Here is a 23,374-nt window from a genome sequence, read left to right on the forward strand (position 1 = left end):
CTGCGAGTGGAACGCTCTGCTCTGTGTTTATACGAGGCTGGATGGTGGAGCATTTTGAAAACTCTTCATTCTGGAGAGTGTTTTTTTTTTTTTTAAGTTTGTTATCGTGTGTTATCGTATTTGACCGTTTTTGGCGTCAGAGACTGAACAGACTGCTGAAGAAGCTCAGTCCTGGACCCTGTGGAGGTGGAGGCTGGCTGAACTGGAGAATGATGAAGAAGCTGTCATCATCTATTTTCTGATGGACCTTTTTGCACTTTCTATACACTTTCTTACTTTTGTTTTCATGACTGCTGCTGTGACTCCTCCTGAATTTCCCCTCAGGGATAAATAAAGTATTTTCTATTCTATTCTAAAAGAAGAAATGAGGGAAAGGTGGAGCAGAAAAAAAATACCAAAAATGCTCCTCATACTCAATCTGTGCATCTTATTCAAAGTTAGTTATGAGCGTGAACTTTTTATAGCTCCTGTTTTCAAACAGGACGTCTTACCCTTCGTTGTTCATCCACAGCAGGTTCGGTCCAAGGACGATGGCGATGTTTCCTGGCGTCATCTTGTTCACATCCTGGTATTCAGTCAGCTTGGAGAGGAATTTGATCAAATACCTGAAAAGACACAGAAGAAACACAAGCTGAGGATAAACAATGTCATATGTAAATAAACACTTTGAATAAAATACAAAAACAGAAAAATATCCAGGAATTACGAGCAAAACAGTTTCCCCTTGACATGCAGATTTAATTTCTAGGAAGTCATGAATTTCTGTAAACACGCTGCTCAAGGTCGGATAGTAGTAGCTGTTTACACCAGGATACCACTGAGCAGTAATTCAGGTCAGGTCTCCACCCTGATTCTTTCTCTTTGGGTTTGTTTTCAGCAGTCAGAGCTGATTGTAAGCAGGAAGAGAAGACTTTGTTAAACATACTGAGCTACCAGGAGTCTGCGTCTCTTATCGCAGAGATGAAAAACTGGGCTAGTGTGTTTCTGTGGCTGAGTCGAGCTGAGTGACTCATCCTGATTCGAACTACAGCTGAATGAACATCAGGCAGCTCATTCCAGCGAGCAGCGATCATCTGGACAGGTCTGACAGGTCTCCTCAGAGGACGCCCGTCTAAAAATACGCCCTATTTGTGCGATTCCAGGATGACACTGACAAGAGCTGCGCATCCCGCACTTTCAATTTCACTCCCGTCGCCGCTTTCTCTGTGCCTCTCTCCAGACTAGTCTCCTCTGTGTTTCTCTTTGTGATTGTGAGATGAAGCCTCCTACAAATCCTCAGCTGTGAGACCTCTGATCCACACAGAGGTCAACGCTTTCTTACTATTTCTGGCAGGTGTCAATTAGACGACACACTCCCTGGTAACAATCCTCATGACAAGAAAATGGAGACACTGACTTCTCATTTATGAGTTATATGGAGGAAAAGAAGACATCTGTCGCAGTTCTTGACATTTGAAAACTATTCTGATCCCGACAGACGATTTAGCAGAATATCTCAGTCCCACAAAGAGCGGCAGAGCCACAGCAGCATCTGGTCTCTGCTGAGCTCAAATTTTATGCTTCTGACAAGGAAATGTGGAGCGGCATTTAGAGCCAGAGGGTGCTTCAACTTTACAAATCAGCGAAACACAAACAGATTATGAGGACATCTTGAAAAGTTTTAGAGGAATAATGTCAAACATCAACAACACACAACTTCCTTTTCTGATTAAGATGTTCGAAGGGGACGCTTAAGGGTTCAATCCAATCCTCTTTATTAATAAAGTATATTTTAAAAACAATAAAGTTTAGTATAGTAAAAAGCAACAAAAAAAATCATTAAGATTAATAAAATAAATCAAAATAACACAAAGTGTAGGTTCCTAATTGTGGAACTAATAGCTTGACACTCAGATCCTACAGATTGACGTCCAGCAACCAACAAAAGGAATAAAAAAACAGCATTTCTAGTCTCTCTGAACTGTTTACTTGTTTACACTAAAAGTAATGAAAAATAAAATAACAATTTGGAGGTCAGAAAACCATATTGCTCCACTCCGATTAAAAGAAACGGCTGGTATTGCACACACAGGCAAACACTTACTGTTGTATTTCAAAGTAAAATAACATAACCAAATGTAGAAATGAAAACAGTTTTAAACTACCTTTCCCTGTCAGAACATAAAAAACACGTATTCCTACAAATTGTTATTAATGACAAACATAAAGTCTTTGATTTGGCTCCTACATATAATAAAAATAAGAGCCATTAAAACACAAGGGTTAAGACCATAAAAGACATTAAAGGACAGATATCACACAACCCTCATGCTGAATTAAAAGCCAAAGAATAAAAATGAGTTTTATGACGGGGATAAAAAGTCGGTAGAACAGCAGACCTCAAGGACTGCAAGGGGGTGTTAATATTTAAAATGTCAGACATACACTTCGAAAAACTGAAATCTTAAGAAGTGTTTTTCTCTCTTTTTTTTTTTTTTAAGTAAAAATTTCTTTTTAGACTTGATATAAGTCACATTCACCTGACCAGTCCAGAAAAATGTCTTATTATTAGTTATTTAAAGACAAAAATGAGGTCTGAAATACCTGTAACAAGTAAAAAAAAATTGCCAGTGAGGTAAGAGAAACGTGCTGGTCAAGATTTGAATAATGTCTTGATACATTCACATTTCTCTTAACCCAATGGCAGATTTGTTTTTAGACCTCATTCAAACCTAATTTTTTGTCTTTAAATAACTTGAAAAAAAGACATTTTTCTGAACTGGTCAGGTGAGCGTGGCTCATATTAAGTCTAAAAAGACATTTTCTACTGAAAATAAGACAAAAACACCTGATAAGATTTCATTTTTTACAGTGTGAACTGAGGTGCTGATCCATTTAAAGTAGGGCTGTCATTTTGATGTGTTAATTAGATTAATTAATTACACCGCAAATTAACGCGTCATAAAAATTAATGCAGATTAATCTGGAGCCCAAACCCGCGAGGCGTTCAAAGACGCACTTATTTTCAAATGTCTAGCATTTACAAACCGTTTGTCCTACATGAAAAAAGTGGCGTTCTCGTCAGAAATTCAAATTTCCGACGGTCCCTGAATGTATCACTTCTCGCAACATGCTTTGAACCGGGGGAAGAGAGAGCGCTGTTAAAGGATAAGTTTGGTTTATACACCTTTATATTGTTTATAGAATGAAATAGAACAAAATACTCACCCAGAAGGCTTATCTGATCCAAGCAGTGTTTCAAAGCAGATAGAACCATAACACTTTTTTCATTTGTTCCTTATGCCTCAGGGTACCTAAAAATGTGTTGTATATATTCCCACCTTATCTTTAAATGTCTTTTAATGTAATTTTAATGTCCTGGAATTCAAATTCTTTATTTTGGGACCTTAAGCAGATATGAGATTAAAATGCGATTAATTAGATTAATTAATTACAAATCCTGTAATTAATTAGATTAATTTTTTTAATCGCCTGACAGCACTAATTTAAAAATTAAAAAAAACAAAGAATACAATTTTAAAATGATTTCTACAATGAACGGGAAGCTAATGGTGGGACCTCAAATTTGGGGTGATGTGTTCATGCTTTCGTGTACTTGTTAAAAGATGAGCAGCTGCATTTCGGACTAACTGCAAAAGAATAAAATCTGATCAAGTGTTTTTGTCTCATTTTTAATAGAAAATGTCTTTTTAGACTTAATATGAGCCACAATCACCTGATCAGTCCAGGAAAATGTCGTATTTCAAGTTATTTAAAGACAAAAAATTGAGGTCTGACTCACTTGTAACAAGTGAAAAAATCTGCCAATTGTATCAAGACGTTATTCTAGTTTCAGGCAAATTTTTCTTGTTCCATTGGCAGATTTTTTCCACTAGTTACAAGCAATTCAGACCTTAAATAACTTGAAACAAGAATTTTTTCTGATTTTTTATTTAAATTAAGACAAAAACACTTGATTAGATTTCATTTTTTTGCAGTGTAAGCGTGTGAGGGAAGCCTTATTCACACCAATGTACAGAGCATTAGAGTAGTCCAACCGTGTAGAAATAAAAGCATAAATTACCCGCTCAAAATTGTTAAAAGATAAAACTGATTTAATCTTGGATAAAAGCCTGAGGTGGTAAAAACTGAGGTTTGTGTACATACAGCTGGTGAGTGTTTTCTCATAAACTCTCAGAGTTTCTTTAAAAATGCATCCATAACTTTGAACTTTTCCAGAGGGAAAACATTTTCTGCAGGAGTGAACAAGCTGCCGAGTTCAATTTGCAGCCATCCGTGATTTTTAAATTGAAGAAGAGCTTGTTTCTCGCAGAATTCACGGCACATTAGTCCCAGTTAGGTTAGTCAAGAACCAGACAGCTGTTTGCATCAGTCGTCGGATGATCTAGTTATCTTTAACCTCTCATTTACACATGCAGCAAATCCTTGCATTTCAAGATATCTCCCTCCTGTATGAATCATAGTTGGCTGGCTCCACGCTGTCCTGGACAAATTCAGCAGCATAAAAAAAGCAGGACCACAAAAAGCAAACATGGAAAAACTGACTCACTTGAAGTTGTTGTTGTTGGCTGGCGGGAGTTTCTCACAGGCGCTGAGGAGAGCCTGCAGTCTCTTGTCCTGATCCTGAATGCTGAGGAACGACAGAAACGTGGAGCGTTCAGAGAAAGCGTGCACAAACTTAAAGATCAAGTTTAAAAAGCATCAAAAAGATCTCAGCAGGAGTTTGAGGAGATACAGACTTGGAGGCTTGGATCCAGTCGTTGTAGAGCTCGTACGTCATTAAGGGTTCAGGAAGCTCCCGGAGGTACGACTTCAAAGCGCCTAAAAAACAAATAACACATGATTGATAAATGTTTGTAGATATTTGTGCACAGGTGGCTGAGGTGTGGTGCAGGTTTTACTCCAGAAACAGCGTTTGTGATGATTGAAAGCAAACAGAGACAGATTTAATCGCTCTCCGCTCACAGTTGTGTCTCACTTTTTCTTTCTAAATGACAAACTCAGAAATGAGACCAGGATAAAACTCCCTCCTGCTCCCAAACCCATCTCAAATAAACAGAGAGCTATTTCCAGACACTTTTTCATCAACACCAGAGAGTGGGAGTGTAATTTTCCAGTGCTGATGAGAGGGGTGACGGCTGACTGGGCTTCTCTCTGACTTGTCTCTTTTTTCTCCTCCCTCTCTGGTCTGGTGAGTTTCATTTCCCTCGGGGACGAGTGGGATGGATGACAAACAACAGCGCCGGGGCATCCCTCACTGGGAGACAGCTCGGAGGCTGCTGTCGGTCTGTCTGAGTTAGAGATCGAACATGTCTGTCTGAGCGTGTGATGTGTGAGCACAGGCGTGTTTTCAGTGGGAGACCCTAAATTAAAACATTAAAGGACGTTTAATCAGGCTAAAACAGAATTGGAGCTCCTTCAGTTTGCTTTTTTTATAAAGACAGTTTTTCTGATTCTCATTGAGGCCGATTGGAGATGAAGCCTTCCCATCATGACCAGGACCAACCCCACTGGGACTGGGGCACAAATTAGATTTTCAGCTGGAGCTAACCCAGTTTAATATGAGATCATTAGAGGAGAGATACCAGGATTCATCTCCGAGCTGTCCCTGTCTCCACACGCTCGAGTGAATCCAGCCGATTGACCAGAAACGTGTTGTTTCTGAAGGTCGGGAGGAGAAATAAGAATTATTCCTCCAGCTTTAGAAGTTTTTGTGGTGATAAAGTGACCTCCAGTTATAAACATTAACCCGTTTATGCCCAAATTTGTTACAGAATTGTAAAGCATATAGTTTCATTAGTAAACTCCCTCTGAATCATGTTGTGTTTTTATTTTTTCCATTTTGTACTTTGATTTGAGGAAAACAGCATTTTTATGATTGGCAACAACTGGTCACACAGCTTCTCACCAGGTCACCTAATAATTATATAGAAATAATAACAACTATAATAATAATAAAGTTATAAAACATAATAATAAGCCAATGAACAAAAAAATATTTATTCCAGGTACAATTTTTTGGTGGAGGGTTACTCCAGAGCAGGTGTCTGCAACCTTTACTTTCATAGGAGCCATTTTCCCTCAGCTCACCTGGATTACAGTCATACAGGAGCCACAAAATCGACTTTTTCTTTAAAATTAAGATTAAAAAAGTGTATAAAATTCTAAGCATTGTTAAAATCTAGTCATGAATCATCTGAGAAGTTTACTGTGTTTAAAAAATTGCACATGTGGCTTATTTTTTATTTTTAATAAATTTGCAAGTAGTAAAAAAACATCTAAAATTTGTAATGTCAAAAATTTGCAAAATTTATGAAATTTGTATGAGTTGCAAAATTTTTCAAAAAAGGGTAAGAAAAAATTTTGCAAACATTTACAAATAGTTTCATAAATTCGCAAAATAAAAAACAAAAAATAAAAAATTGTAATTTCAAAAATTTGCTAAATTTTTTAAAAAACGTTGATAATGTCCAAAATTTGCAAAAATTCAAAAAGGTATGAATAATTCTCAAACATTTGCGGGAATTCAAGGTTCTGAATTTGGAAAAATAACAAAAATTTGCAAAAATCTTCAAAAAAAATTTTTTCTTAATTTAAAAAATGTCAAAAAGTTGAAATTCAAAATAATGCAAAAATTTTTTTAAAAAAGGGCAAAAATCTCAAAAGAATTTGCAAGGGTTGATTCATACTTTGTTTAACAAAAATAACAACTTTTTTATGCAATAAAATTTTTTAAAGCTACGAGGAGCCACTGCAAAGGAGTCAAAGAGCCACAGGTTAATGACCCTTCCACTAGAGTCTTCATTTATTCATTCATTTTCTGAACCACTTATCCTGTGCAGGGTCACAGGTGGCTGGAGCCTATCCCAGCTGTCATTGGGCGAGAGGCGGGGCACACCCTGGACTGGTCACCAGCCAATCACAGGGCTGACACAGAGACAGACAACCATTCACTCACACACTCACACCTAGGGACAATTTAGATAGTTCAATTAACCTGATGAGCATGTTTTTGGACCGTGGGAGGAAACCAGAGTACCCGTAGAGAACCCACGCATGCACAGGGAAAACATGCAAACTCCACACAGAAAGGCCCACCGGCCAAGCTGGGAATCAAACCGGCGTCCTTCTTGCTGTGAGGCTGACTTAAATGATTAAATAATTATAAATATGTTTGGGCAAAAAACATAAGAATTTCATAAAAATTGGCTCTTTGCAGGATGATTTGCATCCACCATGTCTTCCCTCGAAAGGAGCCAGAAGCAGATGAAGTCATGTGACAGGAACCACTTGGAAACTATTCTTCATAAACCAAAATCTTTGTCTAAGTTGTCTTCTAGCATATAAGTGGGAAAAGTTGCATTAGTAACGTTCAGACTTTTCATTGTGATCTCAGCACCATGATGCAGGAATCTTTGCAGTAACTTATCCTTTCCCCAAAACTCTGCACTAATTTTTCTCTACAGGGTAAAAGACTTTATTAAAAATGCATCTGTCCTCAGCTAAAAATATTTTGCATTTCCTCTGAAAACTTATTATTTTGTAGGAGAGCTGTTTTCATCTGTCAACAGCGTTACACAGCAGTCTGCCTGAGCGAAGACGAACACGACTCTCAAAAGGAGAAAAAGATCAATAGCAGCAGCATAAAAGCCTGAAAGCTTTTCTTTCTTTTGTTGTCTATCGCTGTTCTGATTTAAGAGCGAATCAGTGACAGCAGCAACAAAACAGATCTTCTTCTGCTTTTTTCAGGCGCAGCCTCTGCAGAAGATGAAGAACCTGTCTGACAATAATCCCAGTTATATTTGGAATTTATCACCAGAAAGCTTTGGGATAGGTTATTGAATATATGTTGAATGAAAACAGAGATAGAGAGGAAGAGTTGGACGGATGGAAACAGGCTGCTTTTCTTTCTGCTGACTCACGGGAAGCAACGAGGGCTGCATCCTGATCAGGTGAAGAAGCTGTTAACTCTCTGTTTTAGACGACTTCAAATCAACTGGAGGAGGTTTATAAATCACCGTTTCAGGATCTCCAGCACCAGCAGATCATGTAGCAGCTTAATTACAACATTCATCCTTTTAATCTGTTTTCCTCCTGTGTGTGGAAGTCAACATATGTCTCATGTTCGCGCAGATTTTGCCAGAAATGCACAGAATTAGACTCCTAACGAGCTCCGGATGCCAGCTCATAAATCTCATCCTGTAAGGCAACTTTCCTGCTCCAGAGGATGGTAATCAGTTCCCATGGCAACAGATTACATGCAGCTGGAGGGGGGTGCCAGCATGCAGGGGTGGTGTTAAGTCTTAATTAGCTCACCTGCGATGGCGTGTGGGTCTGCGGAGTACTCCTGAACATCCAGCACCCCGCAGTCCAGAGAGGCTTTCAGCTTCTTCAGTTTGGAGGCCGACGGAGCGACTCTGAACAAACCCTGAGGACAAAGAGAAATGAAACATTGAAACGTTGTTTTTTTGGCTGTTTTTGGGACATTCAACCCCAGCAATTAACTTAATCCTCTTCCCCCCTGAAATATTATCAGCACTGATTAGTAAACATGAGACTAAATGAGCGTAGAGTTGAAATGAACGGGCTCGTAATGATCTTTATTTTTGTCTTTTAATGGCGTGAAGATTTGTTGATTGAAAACATTTACTGTACCGTCACTATTCCTCCATTAAACACTCATTTCAAGCTGAGCAATTAAAGCCGCTCTGGTTTCAGCTCGCTGGCCTGATTATAAAAAACGAGGGCTCTTCTCCTCTCCATCACACATTAATTACAGCGTCATGGGTTATTTGTTTCAGGCTTTAAAGCAAATGACTCAAAGGAACCAAACTGTAGCCTGGACCTCGTTGGAAATATCAGTAATTAAGAATGACTTCATCGCTGCGGTGTCCTCTAAAACACATCCCTTAAGTGTGTTTGTTTCTGTGTGTGTGTGTGTGTGTGTGTGTGTAGTCTCACCTCCTCCTGCATGCCACACTCCAGCAGCATTGTGACACAGGCCTCGATGGGAAAGGCAATATCTCTCCCGCTGAGCGCTAAGTGCTCCTCTAATGGTTTCCCGTAGCATGGTTTCTCCGCCCAGGTCTCTGTCAATCACACACACACACACACACAGATCCATACACACAGTTATCAAAACGTGCACGAAATAACATAGCAGCTGTACTTATGGTGATGCTTGTTTTCTATGAATACAGATGCAAATAATAATCTTTGAGGAAGCAGAAAGTCACAGAAACTGTAGGTGACCTTCATAGCCCACGATGACGAGCTGCTGTCTCTTTAAGTCTGAACCAATCCAATCCTGGTATCAGTGCCAAACCAGCCCCTTAAAGCTGGATGTGTGTGTACACTCATCGGCCACTTCATTAGGCACACCTGTCCGACTTCTCGTTAACAAAAATTTCTAACCAGCCAATCACATGGCATCAGAATAGGGAAGAAAGGTGATTTAAGAGACTTTGAACGTGGCATGGTTGTTGGTCTGAGTATTTCAGAAACTGCTGATCTACTGGGATTTTAACCCACAACCATCTCTAGGGTTTACAGAGAATGGTCCCAGAAAGAGGAAATATCCAGTGAGCAGCAGTTCTGTGGGACAAAATGCCTTGTTGATGCCAGAGGTCAGAGGAGAATGGACAGACTGGTTGGAGCTGATAGAAAGGCAACAGTAACTCAAATAACCACTGGTTACAACCGAGGTCTGCAGAAGAGCATCTCTGAACACACAACACGTCCAACCTTGAGGCAGATGGGCTACAGCAGCAGAAGACCACACCGGGTGACCCTCCTGTCAGCTAAGAACAGGAAACTGAGGCTACAATTCACACAGCAACACCAAAACTGGACAATAGAGGATTGGAAAAACGTTGCCTGGTCTGATGAGTCTGGATTTCTGCTCCACATTCAGATGGTAGGGTCAGAATTTGGCCTCAACAACATGAAAGCATGGATCCATCCTGCCTTGTATCAACGGTTCAGGCTGCTGCTGCTGGTGTAATGGTGTGGGGGATATTTTCTTGGCTCACTTTGGGCCCCTTAGTACCAACTGAGCATGGTTTAAAGTCCACAGCCTACCTGAGTATTGTTGCTGACCATGTCCATCCCTTTATGAGCACAATGTACCCATCTTCTGATGGCTACTTCCAGCAGGATAACGCTCCATGTCATAAAGCTGGAATCATCTCAGACTGGTTTCTTCAACATGACAATGAGTTCCCTGTACTCAAATGTCCTCCACAGTCCCCAGATCTCAATCCAATAGAGCACCTTTGGGATGTGGTGGAACGGGAGATTCTCATCATGGATGTTCAGCCGACAAATCTGCAGCAACTGTGTGATGCTATCATGTCAATATGGACCAAACTCTCTGAGGAATGTTTCCAGGACCTTGTTGAATCCATGCCATGAAGGATTGAGGCAGATCTGAAGGCAAAAGGGGGTCCAACCTGGTACTAGCAAGGTGTGCTTAATAAAGTGGCCTGTGAGTGTAAATCTATAAGTATAATTTTTGTTATTAAGCTGTTTTTTCCTTCTTTTACAGTTTGGTATGATATGGAAAAACAAACTTGAAATTACTCATGATGACCCCTGTCTGTCTTAAGTTGTCTTTTGTATAATTGTTATAAAATAATAAAAATAAAGTATTTAAAAAAAAAACAGAGGATACTTTTAAAAACAATCATTTGTTAAAAAAGGAAACAGCCTGACAGGATATAAGTCATTCCTCTGTGCTGATAAAAACATGCACTTTCCTTCTTGTCGACATGGTTTCTGTGTGTGGGAACAAATAAAGTCTGTTTGCAGCAGTTGATTTTTTGTGACTGAACTGTTGAAATCATAAACATCAAACATCAGGACCCCAAACTGTCAACACGCGATCCTAAACACAAACACACTGTGTGCTGTAGGAGAAGCAGAGAGCCACAAACAGAAAGCATCAGGAGTGTTTTGGACTGCGACTCACCCTGATGAGCTTTGATCTGTGGTAAAACACTTTGAAGCAGCTCTAATGACTTCCTGTGGTACTCAGCCTGCACTTCTATCAGCTAGACAGACACAGAGAGGGAGAGTCAGACACACAAACAGAATATTTTTGTGTCTTCACTAATGCAGCAGAGCGCGGAGATGTCCGACTCACTGTCTGGAAGTAGCTTGCATAGTCGATTTCTTTGGCCACAAAACTGTACATGTCTGCTGATAACTGATCCTGGAGGGGAGGGAAACAGAAATATGAGCAACAAGGAACAACATTACTCTCGATTAAACATTGATGAATCTAAAGCTGATATTTCAGATATGCATACAGCTTAATCCCACTAAATCTGAGTTTTTAAACTAAAAACTCCCTGAACAACGCGTCTGTGTACAGCTGTGTCTTGGATCTAAGGATGTATGTTGATTTTTATTTATTTGCTTTTGGATGTGGCATAAACAATCAGTGTGAACAAGCACCAGCTTCACAGGCGCATATGTTCTGGTCCTGTCCATGCTACCTTCTGGATCAAAACATTACTAAGTGTGTCTGAGATTTTCCAGAAACAAATGAAACCAGACACAATTATAACATTGTTTGGGGTTGGGACGGCTTTGGTGGAACTCTCTTTGTCGAGTGACCAGAAAAATGTGCTGTGTTTTGTGACGCTGCTAGCACGAAGAGTATTTCTGCTGGACTGGAAAAAAAAAAAAAAAAAAAAAATCTGCCAGTTTATTAAGCTTTAATGAAAAATGTAATGAAACACTTACAATTACAAAAAATCATCCTTCTTGTAATATTATTAATATTTAAATTGTATTGTAAAATATTTTAAATAAATTATATATATATATATATATATATATATATATATATATATATATATATATATATATATATATATATATATATATATATATATATATATATATATATATATATATATATATATTATATATATAAAAAATACAAATTTTTAAAATCATACATATATATATAATACAATTTGAAAAAATAAAATAAAATAGCAAATATATATATATATATATATATATATATATATATATATATATATATATATATATATATATATATATATATATATATAATTTTATTTCATATTATATATAATTTTATTTTATATTTTAAATATATATATATTTTTTATCTTTCAGTCATTGTATGTGTCTATGTACAATTGTGTTGTATATGAATTGGTGTATCCATATTTGTAAATACATATATAAATGTGTGCCGATTTAAGTGTGTATATGGATATACCTTTATATCATACCATGAATGTGTGAGCAGATGCACATGTCTATTTCTTTGAATTATTTTTGTATGTATGGAACAAAGGAAAAACCCAAATAAAAAAAGTTCAAAAAAAAACAAAACAAAACAAAATGAGGTCTGAATTGTTCGTAACAAGTTAAAAAATTCTGCCAATTGAACAAGAGGAATCTTGCTGGTAATAAGACATTATTCTAGTTTTTCAAGCATATTTTTCTTGTTCCATTAGTGGATTTTTCTAACTTGTTAAAGCATTCAGACCTCATTTATGCCTCAAACAACTATAAACAAGACTTTTGTTTTGACTGATAAGTTGAATGTTGCTCGAATCAAGTGTAATAAGACAATTTTAACTTAAAATAAGACAAAAACACTTGATAAGATTTCAGTTTTTGCAGTCTGATTCTGCAGGATTTAAAACCTGTGAATTATTCAGCTTTTAATCTGTTTAGCCCGCACATGATATCTAAATTCAGCTCCAGCACCATACTGCGTTTAAGGACCAAAGTGATGTATATGAAATGGGTCACATCTACAGCTGTGAGCCACTATATAAAACCATATTGGCTCACAGCTGCTGGTCCTGCAGAGCCACAGGGCTTCGTATTTTCCATCTATCTCGACTGAGTCCACACCTGTTCCCGGCTCAGATGGAAGCAGGCGGACTGAGCTGAGCAGAAAATGGACTGATGGTGAACTGATAAGGCTTTCTTTGCAGCTCACATTTCAAACAAAGAAACATGAAGGGAACCAGACTTTGAAAACGTCTAGATTTGAATCTGAGGACATGGATGTGGATGTGTGGTTGATGACTGACTCGACAGATCTCCATGCGGTTGGCTGCCTCCTCCATCTCTTCCCTGAGGTGGTCGGCCTTGGCGCCCGTCGGCTGCAGGTTGCTGGCGAGTCCTGAAGACTTTGTGGACTGATAATACCTGAAACATGGACATGTGCTGTCACTTTAAGGGTTTGATAAACACAACATGTTGAACTAAAAAGAGACGTCTTTTATTTCGCCTTCAGCAGCTTTAGGATTTTGTTGCTGTGAGCGATTTTCATCTGAACCTGACAGCGACGCTGGCAGAACGTCTCACAGAGCGCTGTTTGAAAATCCAATATAGACGCTCCAGCTGATAAAAAACACACCCCCATTCATACAACTGAAGCTATTTCTCCTTCTTTCCCTCCATCCGTCTATCCGTCTGTCTGTGACTTTCTCTCAGGGTGCAGATAAAAATGTTGAGCTGCAAGAGGAGCTCAGCACAGTGGCATGATGGGAAAAGTTGTCTCAGATTTGGGTCACTGCAAAACTAACTGACTGGCCTGCAGTGAAGAAAATCTCATTTCTCCAGGTCTGTGCTAAAGGTGGCGCCGGAGTGACGAAGGATCATGGGAAAGACGAAAACTGTTGTCTGTAAAGTTTTCACACACTTTGGAGTGAGCAGTGTTTGCACACACAGCTTCACTTTGTTCCCATCCCAGTCACACTCACTGGGAAGCTTGGAGACCAGTTTATTCCCAGAGGATGAAGTTTCTTTGAGTCTCTTTCTCACACACTCACCGTGTCCGAGCTGAATCCATGTCCAGGACCAGCTTGGCTAAATGTTTCCTTTGTTTCTGGATGTTTGGGATTTCCACCTGGAGGAGAGGATCAGAGACCGTTTTGTTTGTTGGTGTGAAAGAAAGAGGAACAGACGCTGTATTATCTGAAGTTTAACACCTGTGTGAGTGTCATGAACTTTTGTTTCACTCTGTCAATAAGCTCAGTGTGGTTCCCGTACCTCTGCGAGGTCGTACAGCGGCTCGACGACGTCCCTCTCGATGGTGAGCTCGAACAGGATGAGCTCCTGAGCCAGCCTCTCCTGCGTCTCTCCGCACAGCTTCAGCATCTTCCTGCAGCAGAAAACAGCGCAGAGGATCCTCAGAGAGCAGACGGAGAGGACCGTGACTGAGGCATGCGTCACAGTGAGAGATGGAGCTCTCTGAGGATGTCACTGCCACAACATCAACTCCTGAAAACAACGCTGATACCAATACATGCAGGAGTCATGATGAAACTAGCTGACATAGAGTGTAAATAATGAGTAAGAGAAGAGTAGATCTGAGCCAATCTACTGATTTGTTTGAGTTTTCTGACCACGCAGCCCGCTGACCTCCTGTTAATGAGGCCGTGCTGGTTAAATAAAGGTTGAATTGAACAAATGATCGCTCTTCACAACAGAGAAAGAAGTTGGACTTCGTCTGACTGAGCTTTTGGACATGAATGGAGAATCATTTCAAGTTCACTGGATGACAACAAGACGCTGCTTCATGTCGCTGATTTTTAGAGAGGGTCATCAAAACAGCTCAGAGATTATGAGCTGCTGCTCTGCCCTCGTTTGGAGACACGTGCGACCCGTCCAGAAATATTTACATAAAGACTGCTCCTACTCTGGATGCCATATTTGACTTTCTGTTCTCAAGAGGATACTACATCACATATTTCTTTTTAGACTTAATATGAGCCACATTCACCTGACCTGACCAGTTCAGAAAAATGTCTAGTTTCAAGTTAATTAAAGACAAAAATGAGGTCTGAATTGCTGGTAACGAGGGCTGCACGGTGGTGCAACGGGTTGCGCTGTAGCCACTCAGCGTGGAGTTTGCATGTTCTCCCCGTGCATACGTGGGTTCTCTCCGGGTACTCCAGCATCCTCCCACAGTCCAAAAACATGCTTATCAGGTTAGTTATACACTCTAAATTGTCCCTAGGTGTGAGTGTGTGAATGAAAGGTTGTCTGTCTATGTGTCAGCCCTGCGATTGACTGGCAACCAGTCCAGGGTGTACCCCGCCTCTCGCCCAATGACAGCTGAGATAGGCTCCAGCCACACGTGACCCTGAACAAGATAAGTGGTTTAGAAAATGGATGGATGGATGGAATTACTGGTAACAAGTAACAAAAATCTGCCAATGGAAAGAGAGAAATTTCCTCCAAAATGAAGAATAATGTCGTAATACAAGTAACTTTTCTTTTCTTCAATTAGCAGATGTTTTTACGTATTACAAGCAATTCAGACCTCATTTTTGTCTTTAAATAACTTGAAACAGGGCATTTTTCTAGACTGGTCAGGTGAATGTGGCTCATCTTAAGTCTAAAAAGACATTTTCAACTGAAAATAAGACAAAACACTTGATAAGATTTTCAGTTTTTCCAGCATGGTAAGATGCAAAACCTCTTTAACAAGAGAGTCCTCATCAAGACTGTTTCACACATAAAGGAATACAAAACAAAAGGCAACTAACTCATCAGACAAGATAAACAATAATCCTATTTTCAAAATAATGTTTTAGGTGAGCTCATAGCTCAGACCAGGATGAAGGAGCAAAATCACTAAAAACATTCAGACCACACTGAAAAAAAATAAATCTAATCAAGTGTTTTTGTCTCATTTACAGTAAAAATTATCTTGTTGCACCTGATATGAGCCACATTCAACTAATCAGATCAGAAAAATGTCTTGTGTCAAGTTAATAAAAGACAAAAATGAGGTCTGAATTGCTTGTAACAATTAATAAAAATCTGCCAATGGGAAGAGAGAAATTTCCTCCAAAGTTTTCTAGAGGCTAGAATAACGTTGTAATACAAGTAACGTTTCTCTTGTTCCATTGGCAGATTTTTTCACTTGTTACAAGCAATTCAGACCTCATTTTTGTCTTTAAATGACTTGAAATAAGACATTTTTCTGGACTGATCAGGTGAATGTGGCTCATATTAAGTCTAAAAAGACATTTTTACTGAAAATAAGACATAAACACTTGATAAGATTTCTTTTTTTTTTCCAATGTGGAAACAACAACAGAGGGCTCATCTGAGGATCCCCTAGTAGTAATAACTTCATTTTTAGATATTATGGGGATCAATATTTGTTTTTTGGAATATGTTGTTAATATTTCAAAAACATACCACCTGATTTTATATTGTTCCTCCAGATGTTTATTTTAATCTTATTTAACCTTATTTTACCAAGATTACTCCAGGTGAGATGCAAAATCTCTTTAACAAGGGAGTAAAGACAGCCAAGACCGCAGCATAAAAGCTTCACTCAGAGAGGAAGACAGAACAAAGGGTAACAGTCTCATCAGCTTGTGCACGAGCTGAAAAGATAACCATAAATACTAGTTTTAAAAAAAGTTTTAGTTGGGCTTATAGCTCAGACCAGGATGAAGGAGCAAAATCACTAAAAACATTCAGACCACACTGAAAAAAAAAAAAATCTAATCAAGTGTTTTTGTCTCATTTACAGAAAAAATTATCTTGTTGCACCTGATATGAGCCACATTCAACTTATCCATCCATAAAAAATGTCTTGTATCAAGTTTTTTAAAAGCAAAAATGAGGTCTGAATCACTTGTAACAATTAACAAAATTCTGCCAATGGAACAAGAAAAATTTGCAAGAAAACTAAAATGTCCTAATACGAGTAACGTTTCTCTTGTTCCATTGGCAGATTTTTGCACTTGTTACACGTAATTCAGACCTCATTTTTGTCTTTAAATGACTTGAAAAAAGACATTTTTCTGGACTAGTCAGGTGAATGTGGCTCATATTAAGTTTAAAAAGACATTTTCTACTAAAAATAAGACAAAACACTTGATAAGATTTTAGTTTTTGCAGAACAAAGACAGTCAAGGAACCACAAACAATACCATGTCTGCAACTGACAACTTTAGGAGTCAGTAAAGAGCATAAATAAGACGTCAGATCATTTAGTACGACCTCACAGAGACAAAAAAATAATGATTTCATTGAATCCTGATACAGTGAAAGTAAAGGCTTTGTGTTTGGAATGCTCGAGCAGCTATTCCACGTTTATATGTGTGTGTGTGTGTGTGAGGGCTCACCCTAGTAGAGACTCGTCTCCGAGCACCGCTGCCCCCTCCACCATACATTGTGCGAGTGTTGTGAGAGGAAGTTTTTTCTGCAGAGACAAAGAAAATCAAAAATTATTTTCTCCACACTTTAATGAAAATATGATCCAGGTTTTTCATGCAGCTTGTGTTTCCTCTCACCGATGGCGACCTGACTGACTTCTTGTCCACGTCCACGCCCTGCTGGCCCTGCAGACAGGCGGTCAGCTTCTTGTGCGTGCTGTGAGAAACCTGCTTGACCAGCTCCAGACGTTTCTCCACCTGACACAGAAAAAACACAGATTGAAGTCAGGTTTCAGATCAGCGGTCTCAGACGCCTTCAGATGAAAGATAATCTGACTGTAAAGTGACGCTGCTCTCCTTCTCGTTTGCAGTCGACCTCTACTGTCTTTATTAAGAGCTTCTTCTTTCATCATTAAACAGAGACAGCGTCCCCGCTCAGAAAAAGACGTTCATCAGATCAATTAGAGCTCTGAAGCTGAAGTCAATCAGTGAGGACGTTCAGCTTTTTGTTTCACAGAGAAGTTCATTTTCAGCGCTCGTTAATGTCGCCTGGAGGCAGTTAAGAGTCGTTTGTAAAAAAATCACTCATGCACTCTGAATAATAGACATCAAGCATCACTCAGTGTATGTGTGTGTGTGTGATGTGAACATGAATCATTACCTGCAGCAGGTCTTCACTCAACACTTCTGTTTTTTCAGCTCTGCAAGAGAAAAAAAAACATTTTTCAGTGCTGTGAGGATTATTAGATTATATAACGCACCATCATTTCTAACACTCCATCATTGTAATTACACCTCCTGCTGGGTTTCTGTGCATACAGTGAGGAAGTCGGCGTCTGCAGCCTGGAGCTTACGATACACAAACAACTGTAGAGCAGAAGGATTTATTTCCAAGCGGCTCAGAGTTTGAACATCAGGAGGGATTTCAACCATGTTTCCTTTTGGATTCACACCTCTGCATCCTCTACAGCGTCAAGAATGAAATCAGACATTGAATAAGCACAACACTCAACTCCTTTTATTGACAACAAAGAAAATCTGAAATCCCATCGGCCCAATCCTCTAATAACGTCACGTAAAACCTGCATTCATCTGACATTTTTGTTCCAGCCGATCCGTTTCTCTGTGAGGAATAAGATCATCGCTTCCTTCAGGCCTCGTTTTGTGAAATCCACATCCCAGATATCGACTAAGAGTCAGGTCTGAACCTCCAAGGCCGGCGTGCAGCGAGTAAGGTGCGAAAGCAAAAGTGAGGATTGACAGTTTGAGTCAAATCAATGTGGACACGAGAACAGGAACGGCTGCAGGGAGCGAAAGGTTAATAATAAAGAACAAGATGTTCTCTGGAGAAAGATGTCGCCCGGCCTTTAGAGAGCATGAGCTCTAATCTGATGTGATGTGGAGAAAAAAAAAAACTAAGATACAAATGTCAAAATCTACAAGAAGAGAAGAAGACAAATCAGTTTCATTCAGAGCTGAGGCTGTTTTCAGAAAACAGATGATGTGAGAGAGAAATGTAGAGTTTAGTTAGGATAAAAAAGAGAGTGATGCAGAAAATAAATAAAGGAAGGAAGGAGGAAGTTTGAGGGGCTCTTTGAAAAGGGATGGATTTAGTCTTTAGAAATACAGGGAATAAAGATGAAAAAGCCATTTTGGTGTCACACTTTCATCAGGAAGTCAAACAGATTTCTAAGACAGATACCTCAGAAACATGGCCCGCCTCCGTCCAAACACTCATTCATGCATTCATCACGTCCCGTTTAGACTTTGTAACAGCATCCTGTATGGTGCATAGCCCTCACTGACCTCCTCCATCATCACACTCCTTGCAACCTGTGTTTCTCACACGCCAACTTCCTGTCTCCCCCTTCAACATTCAAATCTCTGATAAAGCCCATCTTTTTAAGTTTGCTTTCTAATTGTGATTGCACTATTGTTTCATTTTGTTTGACTTGTGTCTCTTGCTACGGAAGAGGATTAAGGCCACTGAAAAAAAAAAGTCCAAATTTTATTTTTGTTACTTTGGTTTATAAGAAAAAAGTCAGAATGATAATAACAAAAACATACGGCGTGATTTTGTTTGTGTTACTATTTTTTATGAGAAAAAAGTCAGAATTTTAAAAACTATATGTTCAAACTTTGTAATTTTTTTCTGAGAAAATACTCAGAATTCTGCCTTTAATTTCAGAATTCTGACTTTTTTTGTCCAGGAAACATAGTAATAAGAAAAAAATGATTGGACTTTTTTTTTCAGGGGCCCTAATCCTCTTCCAAACTTGCTTATACTGATTTTAAAAACTGTGATTTGTCTTTTAATTCTTGAGAAGCGTTAAATAAATAATGTGTATGATGATGATGATAATAAGAGAGGAAAGAGGATTAGGGCCACTGAAAAAAATGTGTCTAAATTATCTTTGTTACTATTTCTTCTTCTTAAAAAAAAAAAGAATGCTGAGATTAAGGTCAGAATTACAAAAAAAAAAAAAAATACATTCAAATTTTTTAAAATCTTTTTTCTAAAAAAAAACTCTGACTTGAAATTCTGACTTCTTTCTCAGAGAAAAAAGTTTTTTTTCCACCCTAATCCTCTTTTGTGTTTGCCTTTTTGATTTCAAAATCTTTTAAGTGTTTTCAAGTTATTGAAAAGTGTATAATAATAATAATAATAATAATTATTATTATTATTATTATTATTATTATTATTATTATTATTATTATTATTATTATTATTATTATTATTATTATTATTAATTTATTTTTGTTATTATTGTTGTGGTTGTTGTTAACTATTGATTCAAAAAATCTTTTTTTGACCAATAAGAATTTATTAAAGAATAAAAAAAAAAGAAAAATGTATAATTATCCAAAAATTCAAGAGCATGGATTGTAAATATTTATTTTAACTTTCAAACAGTTAAAACCAAGTGATAGTATATTTTTTTTCTTTGATAGTATCATGGGCAGTATTTTAAATCCTTTATCCTTTGTTGTTTTAATTGCTTTAAACTTTTAATATTTTCATTTTTACAAGTGTTTTCCTTTCCTTCATTTGGTGTTGGTTCTTAGCCTTTTATATATTTCCAGGTTTTTCCCTCACGTTTCTCTTTAACCTCTCTTTTAGATCTTTTCCTCTGTTTCTTTAACTGGTTGTTTTTATGATGTAAAGCACTTTTTAACTCTGTTGTGAAAAGTGTTATATAAACAAAGTTTATTATTATTATTATTGAAACAGCAAAAATCATCTTTAACAAATCTATTTCAGAGAGCAAAAGCAGAAACCTGAAGCTACAGCACAAGCTGCATTGATCCTTCATCGACCAACAGAAACAAGTCAACATTCAAAGTTTCTTACAGTTTTGTCTCCAGATTTAGGACATGAGATAAGAGTCCAGTTCCAGGAATCCAGATTCACAGATTACACCAACAAACCGTGAAATGCACCACCTCCACTACAAACCACAGAGACGACAGCCTGACAGCACAGAGCTCTTCACCTTCACACTGTCTGCATTCTTCAGCACTTGTAGCTTCTCGAAAGAGAAAAAGTTTCTTGTTGATTTCTGCAGTTTTGAGCTCACTCTCTCCTGTGAGCAGCCTTAAAACCTGCAGACTGGATCAACAGGTCAGGCTGAATCACCTGGAGTCAACTTTTTTCATCCCTGAAGGTACAAACCTCCAGTAGGACAGGTAAAGAAAGTTAAACATGTCACCTGGGTCTGTTTTCTCCTCTGTTTGACCACATGCTGTTCTTGTAAAGCCTGAATTTTACAATGCAGTTAAAAAGTTTTAGTCTATCAAGACGACTTGAAACTAATTCTTCACTCACTAAAATGTTTGACATATTCAAAAACCAAAATGAAGAAGACATGTTGTTTCCAGCACCAAAGTTAAAGAAAGTTAAAAAGTTTTTCTTTCACCTTCTAACTCATGATACTCAATCACTCAGAGTCCTCTCACACACACACACACCTTGGACCCAGTTAGTCCGAATAAAACCAGGCCCCCTGCTGAGTCCGTGTCAGACTTACGGTACTGTGCTGTTCCTGCGAGAGCTCCGAGTCCTGCTGCTGATCTGCAGCTTTTTCCTCCACATCCCCTCCGCCGGCAGGAGGAAAACCACCTGCTCTCAGGCAGCAGCCCAGCCACAATGAAGGAGGGAAAGTGGAGAGTGGGAGGGAGAGAGGAGGAGAGGAGAAAGAGAGGAGGAAGGGGGAGGGGAGGCTGAAGAATGAGACCTGACTATCTGGTCCTTTCACTGCTTCTCTCATCACCCTCTGAACTCTCTGTGATGTATACTCTGAGTGTTTCAGCTCAGAGTCTGAATATTTCCACTTCTCATCAACACCTGAGCTTATTTTCACCTACGAAATGAAATCCTCTTATTCAGCTTTTACTTCCACAGACGATGAAAAATCACGCTCGACTCGCTGACTCTTCCTGACCTCACACTCCTGCATGTGTTATAATCAGGTGTTCCTGCAGAATGGAGCATAATAATCTGCACATTATTCACATTATTCTGCAGGTTGAACTGTCATGTCCTCAATTACCAGCAGGAGGCAAGATTCAGTAATGCTTTGACCACACGTCTCCCTGAGGAGTGAATGAAATATCAGCTGTGTTAAAGCTACAGCTGCAGAATAATGGGCCAGAGGTTTGTTTTACACCTATTATGAAATATTCTCATGCACATATTGTTGAGTTAATAGTAGAAGGGAAAAGGAGAATAAATCAAAGTGAAAGGGATCACAGATGTTTAGATTTGGCTCCAGGAGACTGTAAAAATTGATGCAGGCTATTAATCTGTATTTTCTTCCTCTTCTCCTGCATGCTGCCAACTTCTCTTGTGTAAGTCTGCTTCTTTTTATCCAAACACGTGAGGAAACTGAGGGTCAGCTGTTCGTGTTTCCACTCCGGGGATTTCAGACCTCATAACGCTGCATGAAAGAGGGTCACAGCTGAAGAAGGGAGAGGCTGAAAAACACATGGAGTGTGTTTTGGAAATCAAAGCGGAGAACAAACAACACAGGGTGGACGATTTCAGATCATGGAGGAGTGATTTGCTTCAAAAAGGCAGGAAGGAGAGGCTCAATCTGAGCTTTTCCAGAATATTCAGGTATCGCATCAGTCTTAGCACTCCTGTTTCTTCTCTTTTTGTTAATTTTCTGACACATCAAGGAGAGCTGCAGCATCAGAAAACCAAAGCCTCAGACTTTACTGCAGCATCAGCTTCTGTCGTCACAGCCGGGATTCCCACCGGCACAGAGAGAAGAGAAGGAGGAGGCGAGGAGGAGGCAGTGATGATGAATACAGAAGCAGCAGGAGAGGAGATGAAATAAGGGGGGAGATAACGGATGAGTAAAGGAGGGGGGCTTCGCTTTGAGAAGTCTACAGAGATCTGGAGCCACAGAAAGTGAGATTACAGATTGTTCTTTTGCACGGTGACTCAGCTCTTGTGGTTTTTCTGTCGTCTGAGGCGCAGAACGTCTGGAAGGAGACCAGACTCTTCCAACGTTTTCATGCACAAGCCTATAAAAAGTGCAAAGGCTGGTTACAGAGTCCAGAAGCACTTTACTCGCCATGTTTGGAAAATAAATATTGAATGTGTCAACTTTTTTCTCCTTACATTTATTACCAAAGCTGCAATTCAAACAAAATTTCTACCGGGCATTGGTATGACTCAAATAATCCACACATGAAAAGAAATCACAACGTTCAGGTCCATAAATTATGATTTTGTGGAATTAAGTACAATAACACAGAAAAAAAGTATTGAACACACCATGGAAAGGCTGTATACTTTGGCAAGGAAATGCACCATACCACCTGAAATCTGTCAGTTATTATTACTTAAACTTCCAATTAGTGCAAACCAACATCAGCTGGGCTAGAGCAAATTGATGGTCCTATAAAAAAGGTCGTTGTTCACCAAACAGTTAAATACCACACACCTCATGATGGGTAAAGGCAAAGAGCTCTCTGAAGACATTCACAACCTGATTGTTGCTCAGCATCAGAATGGAACTGGTTGCAGACTTATATCAAAGCACCTGAATATTCCAGTCAGCACCGTTGGAGCCATTATTCACAAGTGGAAGAAGCACCACCTTACCATCAACAGGCCACGCACGGGAGCTCTTTGCAAGACTTCTGACCAAGACTTGGAGGCAGCAGGTATAATTGTTACAGAG

At 38.8% G+C, this 23,374-nt stretch overlaps 1 protein-coding gene across 5 annotated transcripts in view; it reads right to left on the reverse strand.

Moving 5' to 3' along the window:
- Positions 1 to 23,374, reverse strand: part of LOC141785615 (rho GTPase-activating protein 44-like) — a 70,081-nt gene that overhangs the window by 15,138 nt on the left and 31,569 nt on the right. For all 5 annotated transcript variants that reach the window (XM_074664043.1, XM_074664039.1, XM_074664042.1 and 2 more), the window contains exons 2-14: positions 17,845 to 17,884; positions 17,322 to 17,441; positions 17,154 to 17,230; positions 14,053 to 14,164; positions 13,833 to 13,909; positions 13,089 to 13,206; positions 11,144 to 11,212; positions 10,970 to 11,051; positions 8,962 to 9,089; positions 8,317 to 8,428; positions 4,740 to 4,821; positions 4,550 to 4,630; positions 492 to 605 (exon numbers count right to left, since the gene is read on the reverse strand). In XM_074664043.1, coding sequence (XP_074520144.1) covers positions 492 to 605; positions 4,550 to 4,630; positions 4,740 to 4,821; positions 8,317 to 8,428; positions 8,962 to 9,089; positions 10,970 to 11,051; positions 11,144 to 11,212; positions 13,089 to 13,206; positions 13,833 to 13,909; positions 14,053 to 14,164; positions 17,154 to 17,230; positions 17,322 to 17,441; positions 17,845 to 17,884 — 1,212 coding nt within the window. The remainder of the gene's footprint in view (positions 1 to 491; positions 606 to 4,549; positions 4,631 to 4,739; positions 4,822 to 8,316; positions 8,429 to 8,961; positions 9,090 to 10,969; positions 11,052 to 11,143; positions 11,213 to 13,088; positions 13,207 to 13,832; positions 13,910 to 14,052; positions 14,165 to 17,153; positions 17,231 to 17,321; positions 17,442 to 17,844; positions 17,885 to 23,374) is intronic.

Source organism: Halichoeres trimaculatus, unplaced genomic scaffold (genome assembly GCF_033239565.1).
Source record: "Halichoeres trimaculatus isolate MK-OKI-2021-1 unplaced genomic scaffold, fHalTri1.1 fHalTri1_scaffold_23, whole genome shotgun sequence".
NCBI lineage: Eukaryota > Metazoa > Chordata > Actinopteri > Labriformes > Labridae > Halichoeres > Halichoeres trimaculatus.